The sequence below is a fragment of the Mastomys coucha genome, unplaced genomic scaffold (assembly GCF_008632895.1).
Source record: "Mastomys coucha isolate ucsf_1 unplaced genomic scaffold, UCSF_Mcou_1 pScaffold14, whole genome shotgun sequence".
Lineage (NCBI taxonomy): Eukaryota > Metazoa > Chordata > Mammalia > Rodentia > Muridae > Mastomys > Mastomys coucha.
Window position 1 is genome coordinate 85,869,500 of NW_022196896.1, and position 14,685 is coordinate 85,884,184.

Sequence of the window (14,685 nt, forward strand, 5' to 3'; positions counted from 1 at the left end):
CTGCATTCCTTACTCTTCAGCTCTGTGAGCTGTATGAGGATCAGCTGTGCATACATTCCCAATCTCGGAGCCAAGACATCGCTGGGACCAGGGAACAAGACAGCCTTGGCTCCTGCGCTCAAGGAGCTCACTAGTCCGGAAGAAACTGCACAGCCCCCACCATCATTGTAGGCAGTGGCTTAGAGTGCTTGATCCTCCGGGAGTCCACATGGAAGCAGACAAACCAGACCTGAGGATGAAGAGGAGTCGAGTGAAATGGGGTTCCCAGCTGAGCCTAGCCAGTGAAGGCCCTGCTCCAGGAACGCCCTGTGTCGTGTTGACAGGAGTCCTTAGCCCTTGGCTTTCATATAGCAATGAAAACACTTCATGCCCCCCTGCCTAAAATCGTGCCATCCCCTCCACCTTCAGCTGCCCCTCAACGCCCTTCTGCTGCTTTTTCTTCAGATGGAGGATGAATCATACTCCGGCATGGCCTCCATCTTTATTCTTCCCTCTCCGCTGACTTCAATGTGCTCCGCCTCTACCTAGTCTGTTCTGCATAAAATACTCTGGTCTATTTGTTTGAATAACGGAAAGAAGCCAAATAGACCAGCGTCAGGCAAGAAGAAGGGCCTTTTAAGATTGATGGCCTCCCTCCATTCCAAGGGCAATGGCATTTGAGGAAGGGCGTGGTCATTTCCGCTTAGATCACCCAGACGGTAGTGGGAGGCATGGGCTGGAAGGCAGCTTCAGATCCAACTTTTCGGTGCTCTGAAATGTGACACCATTTGCTCATTTTGGTGACCACAGAGAGTGTGACCCAAGAGATCATAGAGCCCCTGGGGCCTTCCAGACTCTTATCTTGGTCCACTCTTCCTTTCCTCTCCACCACATTTGTTCAAATCGCTCTTCCCAACACGGCAAGCGCATCTTAGCTTGCAAATAAGCCCAACTCTTGCTATAATCGTACATATTACAAGACCATTGATGTTCATGGGAGGTTTTATTTATTTATTTATTTTTGTTTTTTCGAGGCAGGATTTCTCTGTATAGCCTGGCTATCCTGGAACTCACTCTGTAGACCAGGCTGGCCTCGAACTCAGAAATCTGCCTGCCTCTGCCTCCCAAGTGCTGGGATTAAAGGAATACATCACCACTGCCCTGCATTATGGGGATATTTTTTAAAATCACATTTAAAAAAGATATGGAGGTGCTAGCCTATCACCAACCCTAAAACTTTTGGAGTGTTTTAAGCCTGCTTGGGCTACATGGTGAGAGACTGTCATAAAAGAATGAAAAAAAAAAAGAAAAGTCTTGTTTTCGGCCATGGTCTTAACTCTTCCAAATGTCATCTACATGGCTTTGGGCAAGTTGGTTTCCTGATCTGTGATGTGAGGGGCAGACTTGCCTCCCAGGGTTGCTGTGATTGGTAAATGAAATAATTACCACCCAGGAAGGTCCGTTTCCCCACGTCTCTGGATCCCATTAGCCAGTCTGCTTGTTCTCTACATGTATGTATCCCCGGTGTGTTCACAGTAAAAATAGATGTTGCTAATAGTGTTGCCATGATGAAAAAAATGCTTTTTATAAATATTAGGGGGTTTGGACCAGCTCTTGTTGCCCTGTGTATCATTCCTCTGAAAGTCGGGCTTTCTGCCTCTCACAGGAAGCCCCACAGTCCTTGGAGGCGGCAGCTCAGAAGACGGGAGAGCCTCAAAGTTGTATAAATAAAGGGCTGATATGTTCAAACGAAAAAGAATTTTATACACGCAAGCTGCACATCGACATGACGCCGTTCCTGAAGGTGATCTCACACTGAGAAGACGGGGTTTATGGACACATACACAGGGATGCTGGTTAATACACGTCTGCATGCTACAAAAACAGCTCAGAAGTCCCTCTGCGCTCTTACTTTATCAGAAAGGACAGAAAATAGGCAGGTTGTAGCAGATGAAGAAAGAACAAATTAGGACAGTAATCCCAGCCAGCCATCAGGGACAAACCAGTTGGGTGTCTGGTTTAGGTAGTGGGGGACAGTGGAACAGAGAGAAAAAGGATAACTTTGAACTGCCTCATAAAACAGGTAAATAGGGTTCATTTCATCTTGACTGTAGCTAGTGTAATTGCTACTGTTTGCCCCTATAACTTGGTAGAGTGATGTTCCTAAATATACTGGTTCTTGAGTTAATTATTTCAAAGTTAGCTGTGGATTCTCTCTGGGATATTGGTTCTGGTCTTCTGTTCTCTAACAGCTCACTGATCTCCCAAGCTCAGCTTCGCTTCTGGTTAAGGGCACTGAGCACTCCTGAGGTGAGGATGTCATGGGTCCTTCTTTACTGTGCTCCCTCCCACTCCAGCATGTGGCACAGGCCTGGCCCATGGATGGTGCTTCACAGCTGCTCCATAAGTTGGCCTACCCTTTTCATCCTGTAGCCCTTGAGTTGAAGGGCCTTTCCCAGCATCATCTTTGCCCTCTTTAGAGTACATTGAACTGAAAAAAATGGCCACAGAGTCAAAGAAACTGACCAAGAGCAGAACCAAGACGGGCATGGAGGACTTCAGATCTTTCATACTACCCTAGCAGACCCCATCCCAGACCCTTGGTAAGAAGTGACAAGGAAAGACAGACACAGGAGAGGACAAACACTTGAGAACTCATGAGGACATGCTATCTAGTGTTGTGGGGGACTGGCAGGAACTGGGAATGTCATAAGGACCACTGTCCCAACCTCGCTAATCCAGAATTCTCAGGCCATGCCTCCGTGGGCTTCCCTGAGCTCATTCTGCAAGGTGTGGGACTTTGACTAAGAGTCATGCGAATAATTAATGATGTTCACATGCTTGGAATCTTAGCAGTTGGGAAGCAGAGGCAGGAGGATCAGGAATTCAACATCAGTTTCAGCTACATAGAATTTGATGCCATGCTTGAGCACATGAGACATCATTTCCAAAACAAAAAGCCAAAAGCAAAAACCTGTAAGTTTACCCCAAATCTGTTTATCTCTTACCCCAAATCTTTCCTAAGCTTCATCCTAGGTTTTTGTATTGGAGCTAAGATGGCTACTGGCTTTTTCTCCTAAAGTCATCCCAGAACTAAAAGATCTAGCTTGGATCAGATGTTCTAAAAACCACTGGTCCAGCCTGGATCCACAGAGTGACAGTGAGGAAGAGAAGCATATCTTACAGGGTACTTAAATCACAAGACAGGAAGGTGACTTCTGGACAAGAGATGTTTGCTGTAAGCATAGAAAAAAAAAAGAAGTTGCCAAGCTGCTAGCTTATGTTAGTGAAATGATCCCTGTTCTATTTTCTTTTGAGACAGGATTTCACTGTGTATCCCTGGCTGTCCTGGAACTTGCTCTGTAGACCAGGCTGGCCTGGAATCTGGAGATTCACCGGCCAATTCCAGAGTGCTGGTATTTAAAGCATGTGTCCACCATGCCCAGCTTGAAACCTTGAAACATCCCTTTTCCTCTTAGCAAGAGGGTTGGTTTTTTTTTTTTTTTTTTTTTTGGTTTTTTTGGTTTTTCAAGACAGGGTTTCTCTGTGTAGCCCTGGCTGTCCTGGAACTCACTCTATAGACCAGGCTGGCCTCAGACTCAGAAATCCGCCTGTTTCTGCCTCCCAAGTGCTGGGATTAAGTGTGCTCTTTGCAACAGTTTTGCGTTTGCCTTAGAGGTTAAAGAATTATGGCTGCTACCTTCTTAGGCAGTGATTGTATCGTCATTATCATTCAGTGTTTATCCATTTGTTTAATTAATATTTTGAGTGCCTACTGTGTGCTTGGCATTTTCTGAGCATCTAGGTTGTATTCAGGAACAAAATAGACTGAGCTAGGCTGGGAATGTAGCTCAATTGGAAAGTACTTGCCTAGCAGACACAAGGTTCTAGGTTCCATCTCCAGCACATGGAAAAAAAGAAAAGAAGACCAAGATCCATGCCCTATTCCAGGATAGTGCAGGGGGAAAAATACTAACCATAACATAAGCAAAGATGTAATGTGTCTAAGGTGACCATTGCTAAGGAAACAAAGTGAGAATGTGTGTATGGAGCAACTGAAAAGCACAGAATTCAAAGTGGGAAAATTTGAAAGTCTAATCTAGATGTGTGCAGAATGTAGTCATACTGCACACTGACCTAAAAGGTCATTTGTGCTCCCTCCAGAAGACAGAAAGAATAGATAAGAAGCTTCAACTCCATAGCTGCTGCAGCCTGTTAGCAAATGGAGCTCTCAAGCTCAAGGTGACTGAATGCAAGCCGGAGAGCCAACCATGCCCAGAGTTAGAGCAGCCCCTGCCTGTGCTAAAGCTGGTCCAGGCTTTGTTCACATAGGCAGGTCCATCCCATCACCCAGAGGTTCCCTGCCAGTGCCTGCTGCACTCACAACAGAGAGTGCTTCTGTGAATCCAATGAGGGTAACAAGAAAATAAGGCCTGGCTTAAGACACTGTCCAAAGATGGAGACCACTACCCTATGAGGTAAGACCTCGTTCCAAGCTTTGTTAGCTTGACAGGGATAGGGCAGAGAGGCTGCAAGCCAAGTTCAAATGCAACAAACGCATGAGATTTGGATGATATTGTCAGGAAATATATTTAGGATGGCAACTGTTGGCTTCCCAAGAGAAAGAAGCAAGACCAGGATGTATAGTAATATCAAGGTGTCAAGCCAGAAGTTGGCAAGCCCCAGTCTTCAGATCCCTGGTGGCCTTCCAACACTCTGGAACACCATTTCCTCTCTGCAAAATGGAGATGATAAAAACAGTCTCTCCACACCTGCTTCTCAACCACAAGGTGAGAATTACACAAAATAACAGTTTTATAAATATGTTCACGGTTGTAACAGACTCAGCCCAGGGGAGGAAGGAACAAACAGACACTGGTCCCTGCTAAGGTCAAGCCCCTGACACATTGAACCTTGTTTAAACTTCCCACCTGCCTTTCCAGCCTGTATTCAGATCCCCATCACTGAAAAAATCAGGCTCACAGAGGCCCCCACAGCCTGGCTGACACATACACAGCTAGGATGAAAAGCTACATAGTGTCGTAGCATAGTCTCTCTCTGCTCTGCTTCTGTGAAGATTTAATTTCACATCTTTGCTCTATCCTCAGAACCTGAGGAGCAGCAATTTGATAATTATTTCAAAAGTATCCACAAACTACTTTATGATTTTCATGGTTTTTTTTTTTATTTTAAAAAAGAACAGGGTTTTTGTTTCATTGAAACATAATTTATTACATTTATTTGGTGTGTGTGTGTGTGTGTGTGTGTGTGTGTGTGTGTGTGTATGTAGTGCACCCACCACAGAATCCTGGGGATCTGTGGATCCTGGGGATCATACTCAGGTCCCCAGGCATGGCAAAAAGTGACTTAACTGCAGATTGATCTTACTGGCTTGCTTACTATTTCTATTTCTTCTTATTAGGTTTGTTTGTTTGTTTGTTTTTACATAGCCCCGCCTGCCTGGGACTGCAAAGATCTGCATGCCTCCCAAATGATGGGACTGAAGGCATGTACGGCCACACCTGGTCCTTGGGACATTTTTTGTTTGTACCGTTGTTTTGCAATGCTGGAAATCAGAGTCAGGCTTGTGTGCATGCTGGGCAAGTGTTTTATCACTGAGCTACATTGCAGACCCTAGAGTCTTTGTAAAATGCCAGAAAAATTGGATTACTTTAGAGGTTAGAACTGTCAAACAAGAGACTGACTGGAGAGTCACTTGGTAGGAGCGCTTGCTGCTCGAGTTTGAGAATCTGAGTTTCAATCTCTAGCATGGTTTAAGAAAGCAGGGAAAGCCCAGCAGTGGTGGCACATGCCTTTAATCCCAGCACTTGGGAGGCAGAGGCAGGCGGATTTCTGAGTTCGAGGCCAGCCTGGTCTACACAGTGAGTTCCAGGACAGCCAGGGCTACACAGGGAAACCCTGTCTCAAAAAACCAAATTAAAAAAAAAAAAACAAAGCTTAGTGGTGCAAGCTTTTAATCCCAGAAAATGAGAGGCAGAGGCAGGTGGATCTCTGTAAGTTCAATGACAGCCTGGTTTACAGAGCAGGTTCTAGAATAGTTGGCTACATAGAGAAAACCTAATCTTGTGGAAGAAAGAAAGAAAGGAAGAAAGAAAGAGGGAAAGAGAGAAAGAAGAAAAGAAAAGAAAAGAAAAAAGGAAAGGAAGAAAGGCAGGCATTGATATATGAGCTTGAAGATAGCGGGCTCTGGCTCTGAGGGTGAGATCACTGGGTGCTCTTCCAGGAGACCTGGGTACAATTCCCAGGACTCACATGGTGGTTAACAACCTTGTGTAACTCCACTTCTAGGGTATCTGACGCTCTCTTTTGGCTCCTGTGGGCCCCCCCAAATTAAAGATACTGCTTTTGGGTATCAAATACACAGAATTTCCAAATGCATTTTCCCAGTTGAACATTTGGGGAACTTTATATAGCATCTATCATCTGTTTTTATTTCTTAACAAGTTCTTTTGTAGTACAGGTTAACCTTGAACTATGTAGCTGAGGCTGGCCTTGAATTTTGGATCCTCCTGCCTCCACCTCTCAAGTGTTGTGACTTGAGTGTTTCCCACCCTGCCCAGCTCTCTGTGTGTTACCTGTGAGTCTCACCGCTCTGACAGAGGGTCAGAGACAAGTGACAAGCCACGTGGAGAAAGACAGGAGCCCCTCCCCTCTCTTCCTTCTGTATCCCGTGCTTCCCAGCTTGTGGTGCCCTGGAGGGGCCTGATGTTGGTTGGGCACTGAAGCACCATGCCCAAGGGTGGCTGGAGGTGTAGGCTGCTGGAGATTTTCCAAGGATAAGCAGTGCAAACTGAGGTTCAGGAATTAGGTGGTTCCTGGTCTGGAAGTCACAAAAGCAGCAGCTAGGTCTTGAGAGTCAGCTTTGGACTCTACTGGCCAGTGTGTCACTGGGAACTGCCTCACACACTGTCCCAGAACTGCCTGGGAGTTTAAGCGTTTGTTATTCTAACCGGTTCCCACCCAGGCCCCTAGTTCCACCCACTGTCATCGCTCTTCTAAAATTAGTGCAAGCACCAGTTTGCTGAAGAACCCCTTGGCATAGCCACGCAGACTTATTCCATTGAAGTCTTTCTGGTCTTTGAAGCTGTATATCTTTTACAAGAAGAAAAGTATAACAAATTCAGTTTTTCTAAAACTCTGAATTGTTCCATGCGAGATGAGGCCTCTGTCCAATTTACACGTCTGCCACTACAGCCTGCAGGCTCCACCCTAACAAACACTGGCTGCTCTCTCTGCTTGGAACTGCTGGCCCTCCCACTCCAAGACTTTGCACTATGCCTCCTGGTAAACAAACCTGCTGGCCTAATTTAGCTTCACCTCCCTTGAGGTCCTGAGGAAACCTGTTACAATCTATCACAACATTTACACTCTGTCATCTTACAACAGGCTTCTTGTAATTTTCCTACAAGCAAGTGAACTTTCTACAAATCCATCCTTGGCTTTGCCGGCCCAGTTGCCAGCACAGTGTTTGGCACATGGCAGACAAATGTCAATAACTGTCATTTGCTGAAGGAACAGAAGACAAGCAAATGACTTAGCCAGCGTCACACAGCTGGGGTGTGAGTTTTCATGTGTTTTGCTCACTCAACAAGATGAGCATCTATAGTCTCAAAATGTGAAATCTGAAATGCTCCCAAATCAGAAAACTTTTGGATAATGGGAAAAAAAATGCCATAAATAGAAAATTCTACATCTGAGCTCTATGAGAGGTCCCAGTAAATACACACTTTAAAAATGTTGTATAAAATTATCCTCAGGCTGTGTGCATAATCTGAAACACAAATGAATTTTGTATGTACATTTGAGTCTTGTTCCCAGGATATCTCACTATTTGTATGCAAATATTCCAAAATCGAAAATGTGTGTGTGTGTGTGTGTGTGTGTGTGTACTTGTGTTTTGATCACTCAGCTTAGTAATTTCATTTTTGTATTCTGTTGCTGTCTGTTTGGGTTTTTTAGATTGGAAATTGAATTGAGGGCCCTGAATGCTAGATAAAGGCTCTACCACTGAGCTGCACCCCCAGCTCTTGGTTTGGAGTTTTTCAGACAGGTTCGCACCTGAAGCTGCGATGGTTAATCTCCAATGGCAACTTCATTGGATGGAGAAGGGCCTAGGAGATGAGAAAGGTTACCTCCAGTGTGTCTGTAAGGACATTCCCAGGGAGAATTAGCTAAAGTGGGTAAAACCTGCTCAGGTGTGTGCCGCACCATCCATCAGCTGTGGGTCTGAATGGAATGAAAAAGGGAAAACTGTGAGCCACTGAGAGCGCAGGCACAGGATTCTGTATGCCTGCTCCCTGGCTGCAGTGATGTGAACTGTTCTGCTCATGCCTTTCTGCCACAATGCACTAACTCCTTGGAAACTGAGAAGCGCCATCTTTTCTTCCTTCAAACTGTCTCTTCCGGTCGTTGTCACAGTAATGGAAGTTTAGCACTGTTTAAAGCCTGGGAGGCCAAGCTTGTCTGGGTTAGCCTCCGGTACCGGGATTGGTTTTAGTTTTCAGTTCAAGTTTTGAATCAGAAATGCTCAAAGAAGACGTTGAATCATTTCCTGGGGGCTGATGGGGCTGATGGCTTCATACCCACTGTGTGGCTAAGGATAACATTGACCTTCTGGTGTTACCTCCACCTCCGGAGTACTTTGATTACAGGCATGTGCCTCCATGTCTGGCCCCGTGTGCCCTCGATGACCTGTAAAATGATAAATAGAACAGATAAATAGAAAACTGGATTTTCACGGAAATCAGGTGTGCAAATACACATTGTTTGGAGTCCTACTCTTAGATTTCTTTCCTTCTTTTCTTTTCTTTTCTTTTCTTTTCTCTCTTTCTGTTGGTTTGGTTTGGTTTTGGTTTGGTTTTTCGAGACAGGGTTTCTCTGTGTCGCCCTGGCTGTCCTGGAACTCACTCTGTAGACCAGGTTGGCCTCAAACTCAAACATCCGCCTGCCTCTGCCTCCCAAGTGCTGGGATTAAAGGTGTGTGCCACCACTGCCCTTTCCAGATCACTAATTCTCCCTACCTCCATCTTCCCATCTCAGAAATGGGAAAAATATTCCTTGCTCCTGAAGGCATAGGATGCATGTTTTGTTGAGACCAGCCATTTTTCTGTATTTGAAATTCTTCCAATGCAGGAAGCTCATTTCTCTCTTTCCATCCAAGTTGCTATTAGATTGAAAGGCACTATATACAAGGAGGCAAACACTGATACATTTCTTAGTTTTCTAACTCTGCGGTTTACAATGACTGAGGAGGGGTTTTGTGCAGTGCTTGGTTTGGTTTGGGCTTTTCTATGTTTGGGTGGCTTTTGTTTGTTTTGGTTTTGGCTTTGTTTTGTTTTTTAGCCTTTCTCTCATTCAGTGACTTTTTAAATTTTATTTTTACTTATTTATTCTTATTTTATGTTTACTATACTGGGCACAACTGAGAAATCCTAAGGAAGGACAGCTATTGTCCCCTTTAGCATTTCGTCTCAGCAGATCTCACCGGCTCTAAGCACTAGGCCAGCAAGAAAGGAACCCAGGACAGAGCCAGCAGGGGAAGAAAAGACACAGGGTATTGAGAAGAAAGCCTTAGTACAGCATGGCTACTTCATAACTGTAATTTGCCACTATTGTGGATTGTAATGTAAAGATCTGTATTTTTCTTTTTCTTTTCTTTTCTTTTTTTTTTTTTTTTTTTTTTTTTTTTTTTTTTTTTTGTTTCCAATGTTAACACGGGAACATCATTTTTTTTTCTACTTCTTTGTTTGTTTGTATATATATATATACACACACACACACTATAGCTATCTTCAGACACACCACAAGAGGGCATCGGATCCCCATTAGAGACAGTTGTAAGCCATCATGTGGTTGCTGGGAATTGAACTCAGGACCTTTGGAAGAGCAGTCAGTGCTCTTAACCACTGAGCCATCTCTCCAGCCCTGTATTTTTCTTTTTTCTTTTTCTTTTTCTTTTTTTTTTTTTTTGGTTTTTGTTTGTTTGTTTGTTTTTTCAAGACAGGGGTTTCTCTGTGTAGCCTTGGCTGTCCTGGAACTCACTCTGTAGACCAGGCTGGCCTCGAACTCAGAACTCAGAAATCTGCCTGCCTCTGCCTCCCAAGTGCTAGGATTAAAAGTGTGCGCTACCACCACCCGGCAGGTCTGTATTTTTCAATGGTCATAGGTGAGCAATCCTGTGAAAGGGTTGATCCACCCCTAAAGGGGTCAAAACCCACAGGTTGAGAACCCCTACCTTAGCAGATGATAAATTTTCTCTTCCCAACATGGACAGTTTGATAACAAGCGGACAAGTGCCTGCTAAAGGGTGGGGCTATTGGAGGGACCACGGACCACCGCCTGCAGTGGCTCAGTCCGGCTGTGTAGCCCATGGACTTTCTCCCATCGGCACCCAAGTTCACGAAATAATGACTCTAAGACTGAAGTATTATGAAAAATTGCCTAGGGTGAAAGCTTTAGCTCATTCCCAACTCAGCTATCCTGTTTATTCTATTCTAAGTCCCCGCCATATGGTTGGTTACCTCTCCTCAGCTGCATGCGACTGTCTTCCTCAGAGCTTCGGGGGAAGGAAGCTCTCTGGTGTCTGACTCTATCCCAGAATCTCAATCTTTCTTTTGAATGTCCCACCTTCTAATCCTGCCTCCGCTCATTGCCCATCAGCTTTTTATTGACAGGTAATGCTTCCACACAGTGCACAGAGCTTCTCTCTACACAGCTGTATCTCTGAGTGTGATCCCATGGTCGGGATCACCCTCCCTTAACAGATCAGGGTCTCTCCTCCCTCGCCAGGTCCACCTGCTCCGGCTTTTTGGTTGCTAAGGAACTGGCCTTCAGCTGCCAGAGGACAGGGGTTCTTGATCCAGCTACAGGAATGGAACAAGACCCTGTAAAACCCCACTACCCGATTTTGCTTTGTATTGGATACTGCTTTTTTTGTTTGTTTGGTTGGTTGGTTTGGATTTCTTTAACTCTTTCAATGATTCTGGTGGGCAGCAGCTGAGATTAACAGCTCTGGGAGGTGGGTTTCTGGACAGTGACACCAGTCGTGCGACTCAGGGAAAGAGGGAAGAGAAACCCGACTCAGGGTAACCCCCAGAATGCCACCAAAGGCTGAGCTGGCTCTTTGGCTTCCCTGCCTTTCCTCGGGGGTGTCTATTTGTTCTCAGGATAAAGGACGAAATCCTTGGGGCTGGAGAGATGGCTCAGTGGTTAAGAGCACTGACTGCTCTTCTGAAGGTCCTGAGTTCAAATCCCAGAAACCACGTGGCTCACAACCATCTACGTAATAAGATTTGACGCCCTCTTCTGGTGTGTCTGAAGCTACAGTGTACTTAGATGCAATAATAAATAAATAAATAAATAAATAAATAAATAAATAAGAAATCCTTACCCTGCTGTGACTCCTCCCCAACCTTCCTTCTTCTCTCAGCCTTTACTTGCTCTTGTGCCAGCTCTGTCAAGTCCCTAGAGGTGCTCAGCATCCTCCCAGCCGCTGGCCTTCCCTTCTCTCAGTAGACACCACAACAGTGTCAGGCGTTGATACATTGATAAGCGAGGCAGCATGAAGATCAGTGAGACTAAAGTTCCACAGTGTGGAGCACTGCCCTGCCTACCTGGCTCCTTAGGGGGGTGGGGTGGTAGCTCTGCAGCAGAGCACTTGCCTGGCATGGGAAGGCATCCTGATTATAATAACCCCTGGGCAGTGGTGGCACAGGCCTTCCATCCCAGCACTCAGGAGGCAGAGGCAGTTGGAGGTCTATGAGTTCAAAAACCACCCTGATCTACAGAATAAGTTCCAGGACAGTCAGGGCTACGGCTACATAATGACACCCTGTCTCAAAAATACAATTATTATTATTATTATTATTATTATTATTATTATTATTATTAATTCCCAGCATCACTAAGAAAAAAGGAGGTGGGGGAGACAACTAAAGACATTTCGGTCCACTCTACCCGAAGGGCATGGACAGAGAGGAGTTTGCATTTATTTTTGTCTCATTATTCTTTTGTGTGTAAACCCAATAGGAACGTGGAGATGAACTTCACTCTCATGAAGAACCAGGAGGACCCCTCAAAGGAAACGCTGAAGGCAGCCAAGGTAGAGTCAGCTGGCAATTTGTGTATGCTATCACTGTGACTGCCCAGATAGACCTCGGTGCTGTTCGGACCCTCTGTTAATACAGAAAAGTTCTTGGTGGCAAATGCCTTTAATCCCAGCACTTGCGAGGCAGAGGCAGGCAGATTTCTGAGTTCGAGGCCAGTCTGGTCTACAGAATGAGTTCCAGGACAGCCAGGGCTACACAGAGAAACCCTGTCTCGAAAAAACTTCTTGAGAAGTCTTTCCATTTCCCTTCAAAGCATGAACTGGAAGTTAGAAGCAGGGTGCTCTGACCGTCACAAGCAAACGCGAGCGGCATGCTTTCTGCTTTTCTATTATTTAAAGATTTCTTTCCTGCTGGAGACTGCAGACTGGTATAAGAGAAGAGACTTGGGGACTTACACAAGTCCCACCCCCACCCCAAGCATCTGCACTTCTCCATCTCTGGTTTTCACGGAGGTGTGCGTATGCTGGTGAGGAGGCTGGGCTTCTGTGACTACAGACGTGTTTGTGTGAGAAAGCAGGACCTTCCTGCCATCTTTAGAGACCTAGCTACTGTCGTCCAGAGCCCTGGCTGGGGAGAATACCTTGATACGCCTGCCATAGAGGCACAGCCTTTTAATCCTAGCACTCAGGAGATAATGTCAGGTAGATCTCTGGGAGTTCAAGGCCAGCCTGATCTACTTAGCCCCGAGACAGCCAGCACTACAGAGAGATCCTTTCTCAAACAAAACAGTATGCCTTGGCGGTGGCTTCCTTCAAAAACAAGTCTGTACTGCTTGTGATAGGTGGTGGTAGTTCTATGAGTAGCCTGGGACGACTGGGTGTGGAGGCATTCACAATTCAGAGCTTACTGAATTAGACTCTAAACTCTTTTGTGGGCACGTGGGCATTTTACTGTCTGTAGTCAACCGGGGCTCTGGCAGCTGATCTGTTCTTTATCCTTATTGCTTCTAGTTTTGGTTTGGTTTGGTTTTGGTTTTAGTTTTGCTTGTATGTTTTGAGACAGTCTCAATGTGTGACTTTGGCTGTCCTGGAACTCACAAAACTGCCCCTGCCCCTGCCTCTGCCTGGCACTGGCATTAAAAGTGGGTGCCATCACGCCGCAATCCTCATTGCTTCTTGCAGAAGTGGCAGTGGAAACCCCTTACATTTCTAAGGGTGGGTTCCAGGCCAGACAGAAGCCATGAGCTTATTGTTGCTATTACAAAGTGTACCGCAGATGGAGCCCACAGGGCTCCAAAACCTGAGTGCACTGCCCAGGCAGACAGTTGCAGGCCTGTGCCACTAAGCTGAACTTGAACTTGGTAGCGCCTGGCTTCCTTTTCTGCCTCAGGGGCTGGTAACGGAACTCTCTGCTCTTTAAGCGGTGCACAAGGAATGAAAAAAATGAGGTCCCTTACAGAATACCAATCTCAATCTCAACTTGGTATTACAGCAAATTAATATCTACCCTCTTGTGGTCACTACCAAACTGAAACAGCACTGACTCCGTCTCCTTAAGTGGAAGGTTTTGATCTTTCCCGTTTATTTTCCACTATTTCTTTCCATTGACACCCTACTCAAAAATAATTTTATACTGATTTTATCATTTCTAAAGGTGTATTTATTTTAATTTTCCATGTATGTCTGTATACTGTGTGCATGCAGTGCCTGAGGAGACCAACAGAAGGTATCAGATCCCTAGAACCCTACTTACAGAAAGTTGTGAGCCACCATGTGGTTGCTGGAAATAGAACACAGGACCTCTGGAAGAGGAGCCAACGCTCTTAACCCTGAGCCATCTCTCCAGCCCCATACTGATATTTAATGTCATTCTTGGTGGGTGTCTGACAAGAATATATTACAATAGTATGAGGCCTAGGTGGGTCAGGATTTTAAGCAAGGATTCTTCTAACGTGAGGCTCTGTCACCTCCATCCTCAAAGCTGAGGACACTAGCCAGGACAATGTACCCTGACCTTCAGATTGTCCCTATTGTCAATCACTGATCTAAAATGTGAACCCTGACAGGCTCCAGTGCTTGGCCAAGTGCAGCAGCGGCTTTAGGCACCAGGGAACACGGCCCAAGCCAAGCACTGACTGAGTCTGTCTCATGAAGCCAGGGCCGGCTCCAGCCGAGTCCTCGGAGGTTAGCCAGACGTTCTCAATGCAGTGAAATGCCACTGCAGAAAGTCCCAGGAGGCCTTTGCCTGTCTCAATGACAAATGCTAATTTTTAGAAAGGCTTTTCGGTCTTGGAAGGCAAGAAGAAGGAAATACTGAGGGAGTGCTTTTAGCTGTTTAAGAACAATTCTCCCCTTTGGTCTTAATGGTCAGGTTGTTTTTTCCTATTTTAAATTCAGTAGTGACCTGCATGGTTTATTATAAGGAGTGAACTAGGGATGCAACTCCATGTTGAAGCACTTGTCTAGGATGTGTGAGGCCCTGTGCTCAATCACCAGTATTACATATATTACACATATATACATAAGTACATTTTTTTAAACTAAGAATGAGCTAGTAAGAGGACTTAGAATTCTCTTGCAAGTTTCCACAAGATAAGGTCCTTCAGCAACCTCCAAATCTGGGCAGACTGGAGAAATAG

At 45.4% G+C, this 14,685-nt stretch overlaps 1 protein-coding gene across 20 annotated transcripts in view; it reads left to right on the plus strand.

Moving 5' to 3' along the window:
- Kiaa2012 (KIAA2012 ortholog) overlaps nucleotides 1-14,685 on the plus strand; it is a 119,191-nt gene that overhangs the window by 76,676 nt on the left and 27,830 nt on the right. For 17 of the 20 annotated variants that reach the window (XM_031367630.1, XM_031367625.1, XM_031367616.1 and 14 more), the window contains 2 exons: nucleotides 1,646-1,783; nucleotides 12,028-12,100. In XM_031367630.1, the coding sequence (XP_031223490.1) occupies nucleotides 1,646-1,783; nucleotides 12,028-12,100 (211 nt within the window). The remainder of the gene's footprint in view (nucleotides 1-1,645; nucleotides 1,784-12,027; nucleotides 12,101-14,685) is intronic. The other 3 variants (XM_031367626.1, XM_031367628.1, XM_031367629.1) reach the window with 1 other exon arrangement.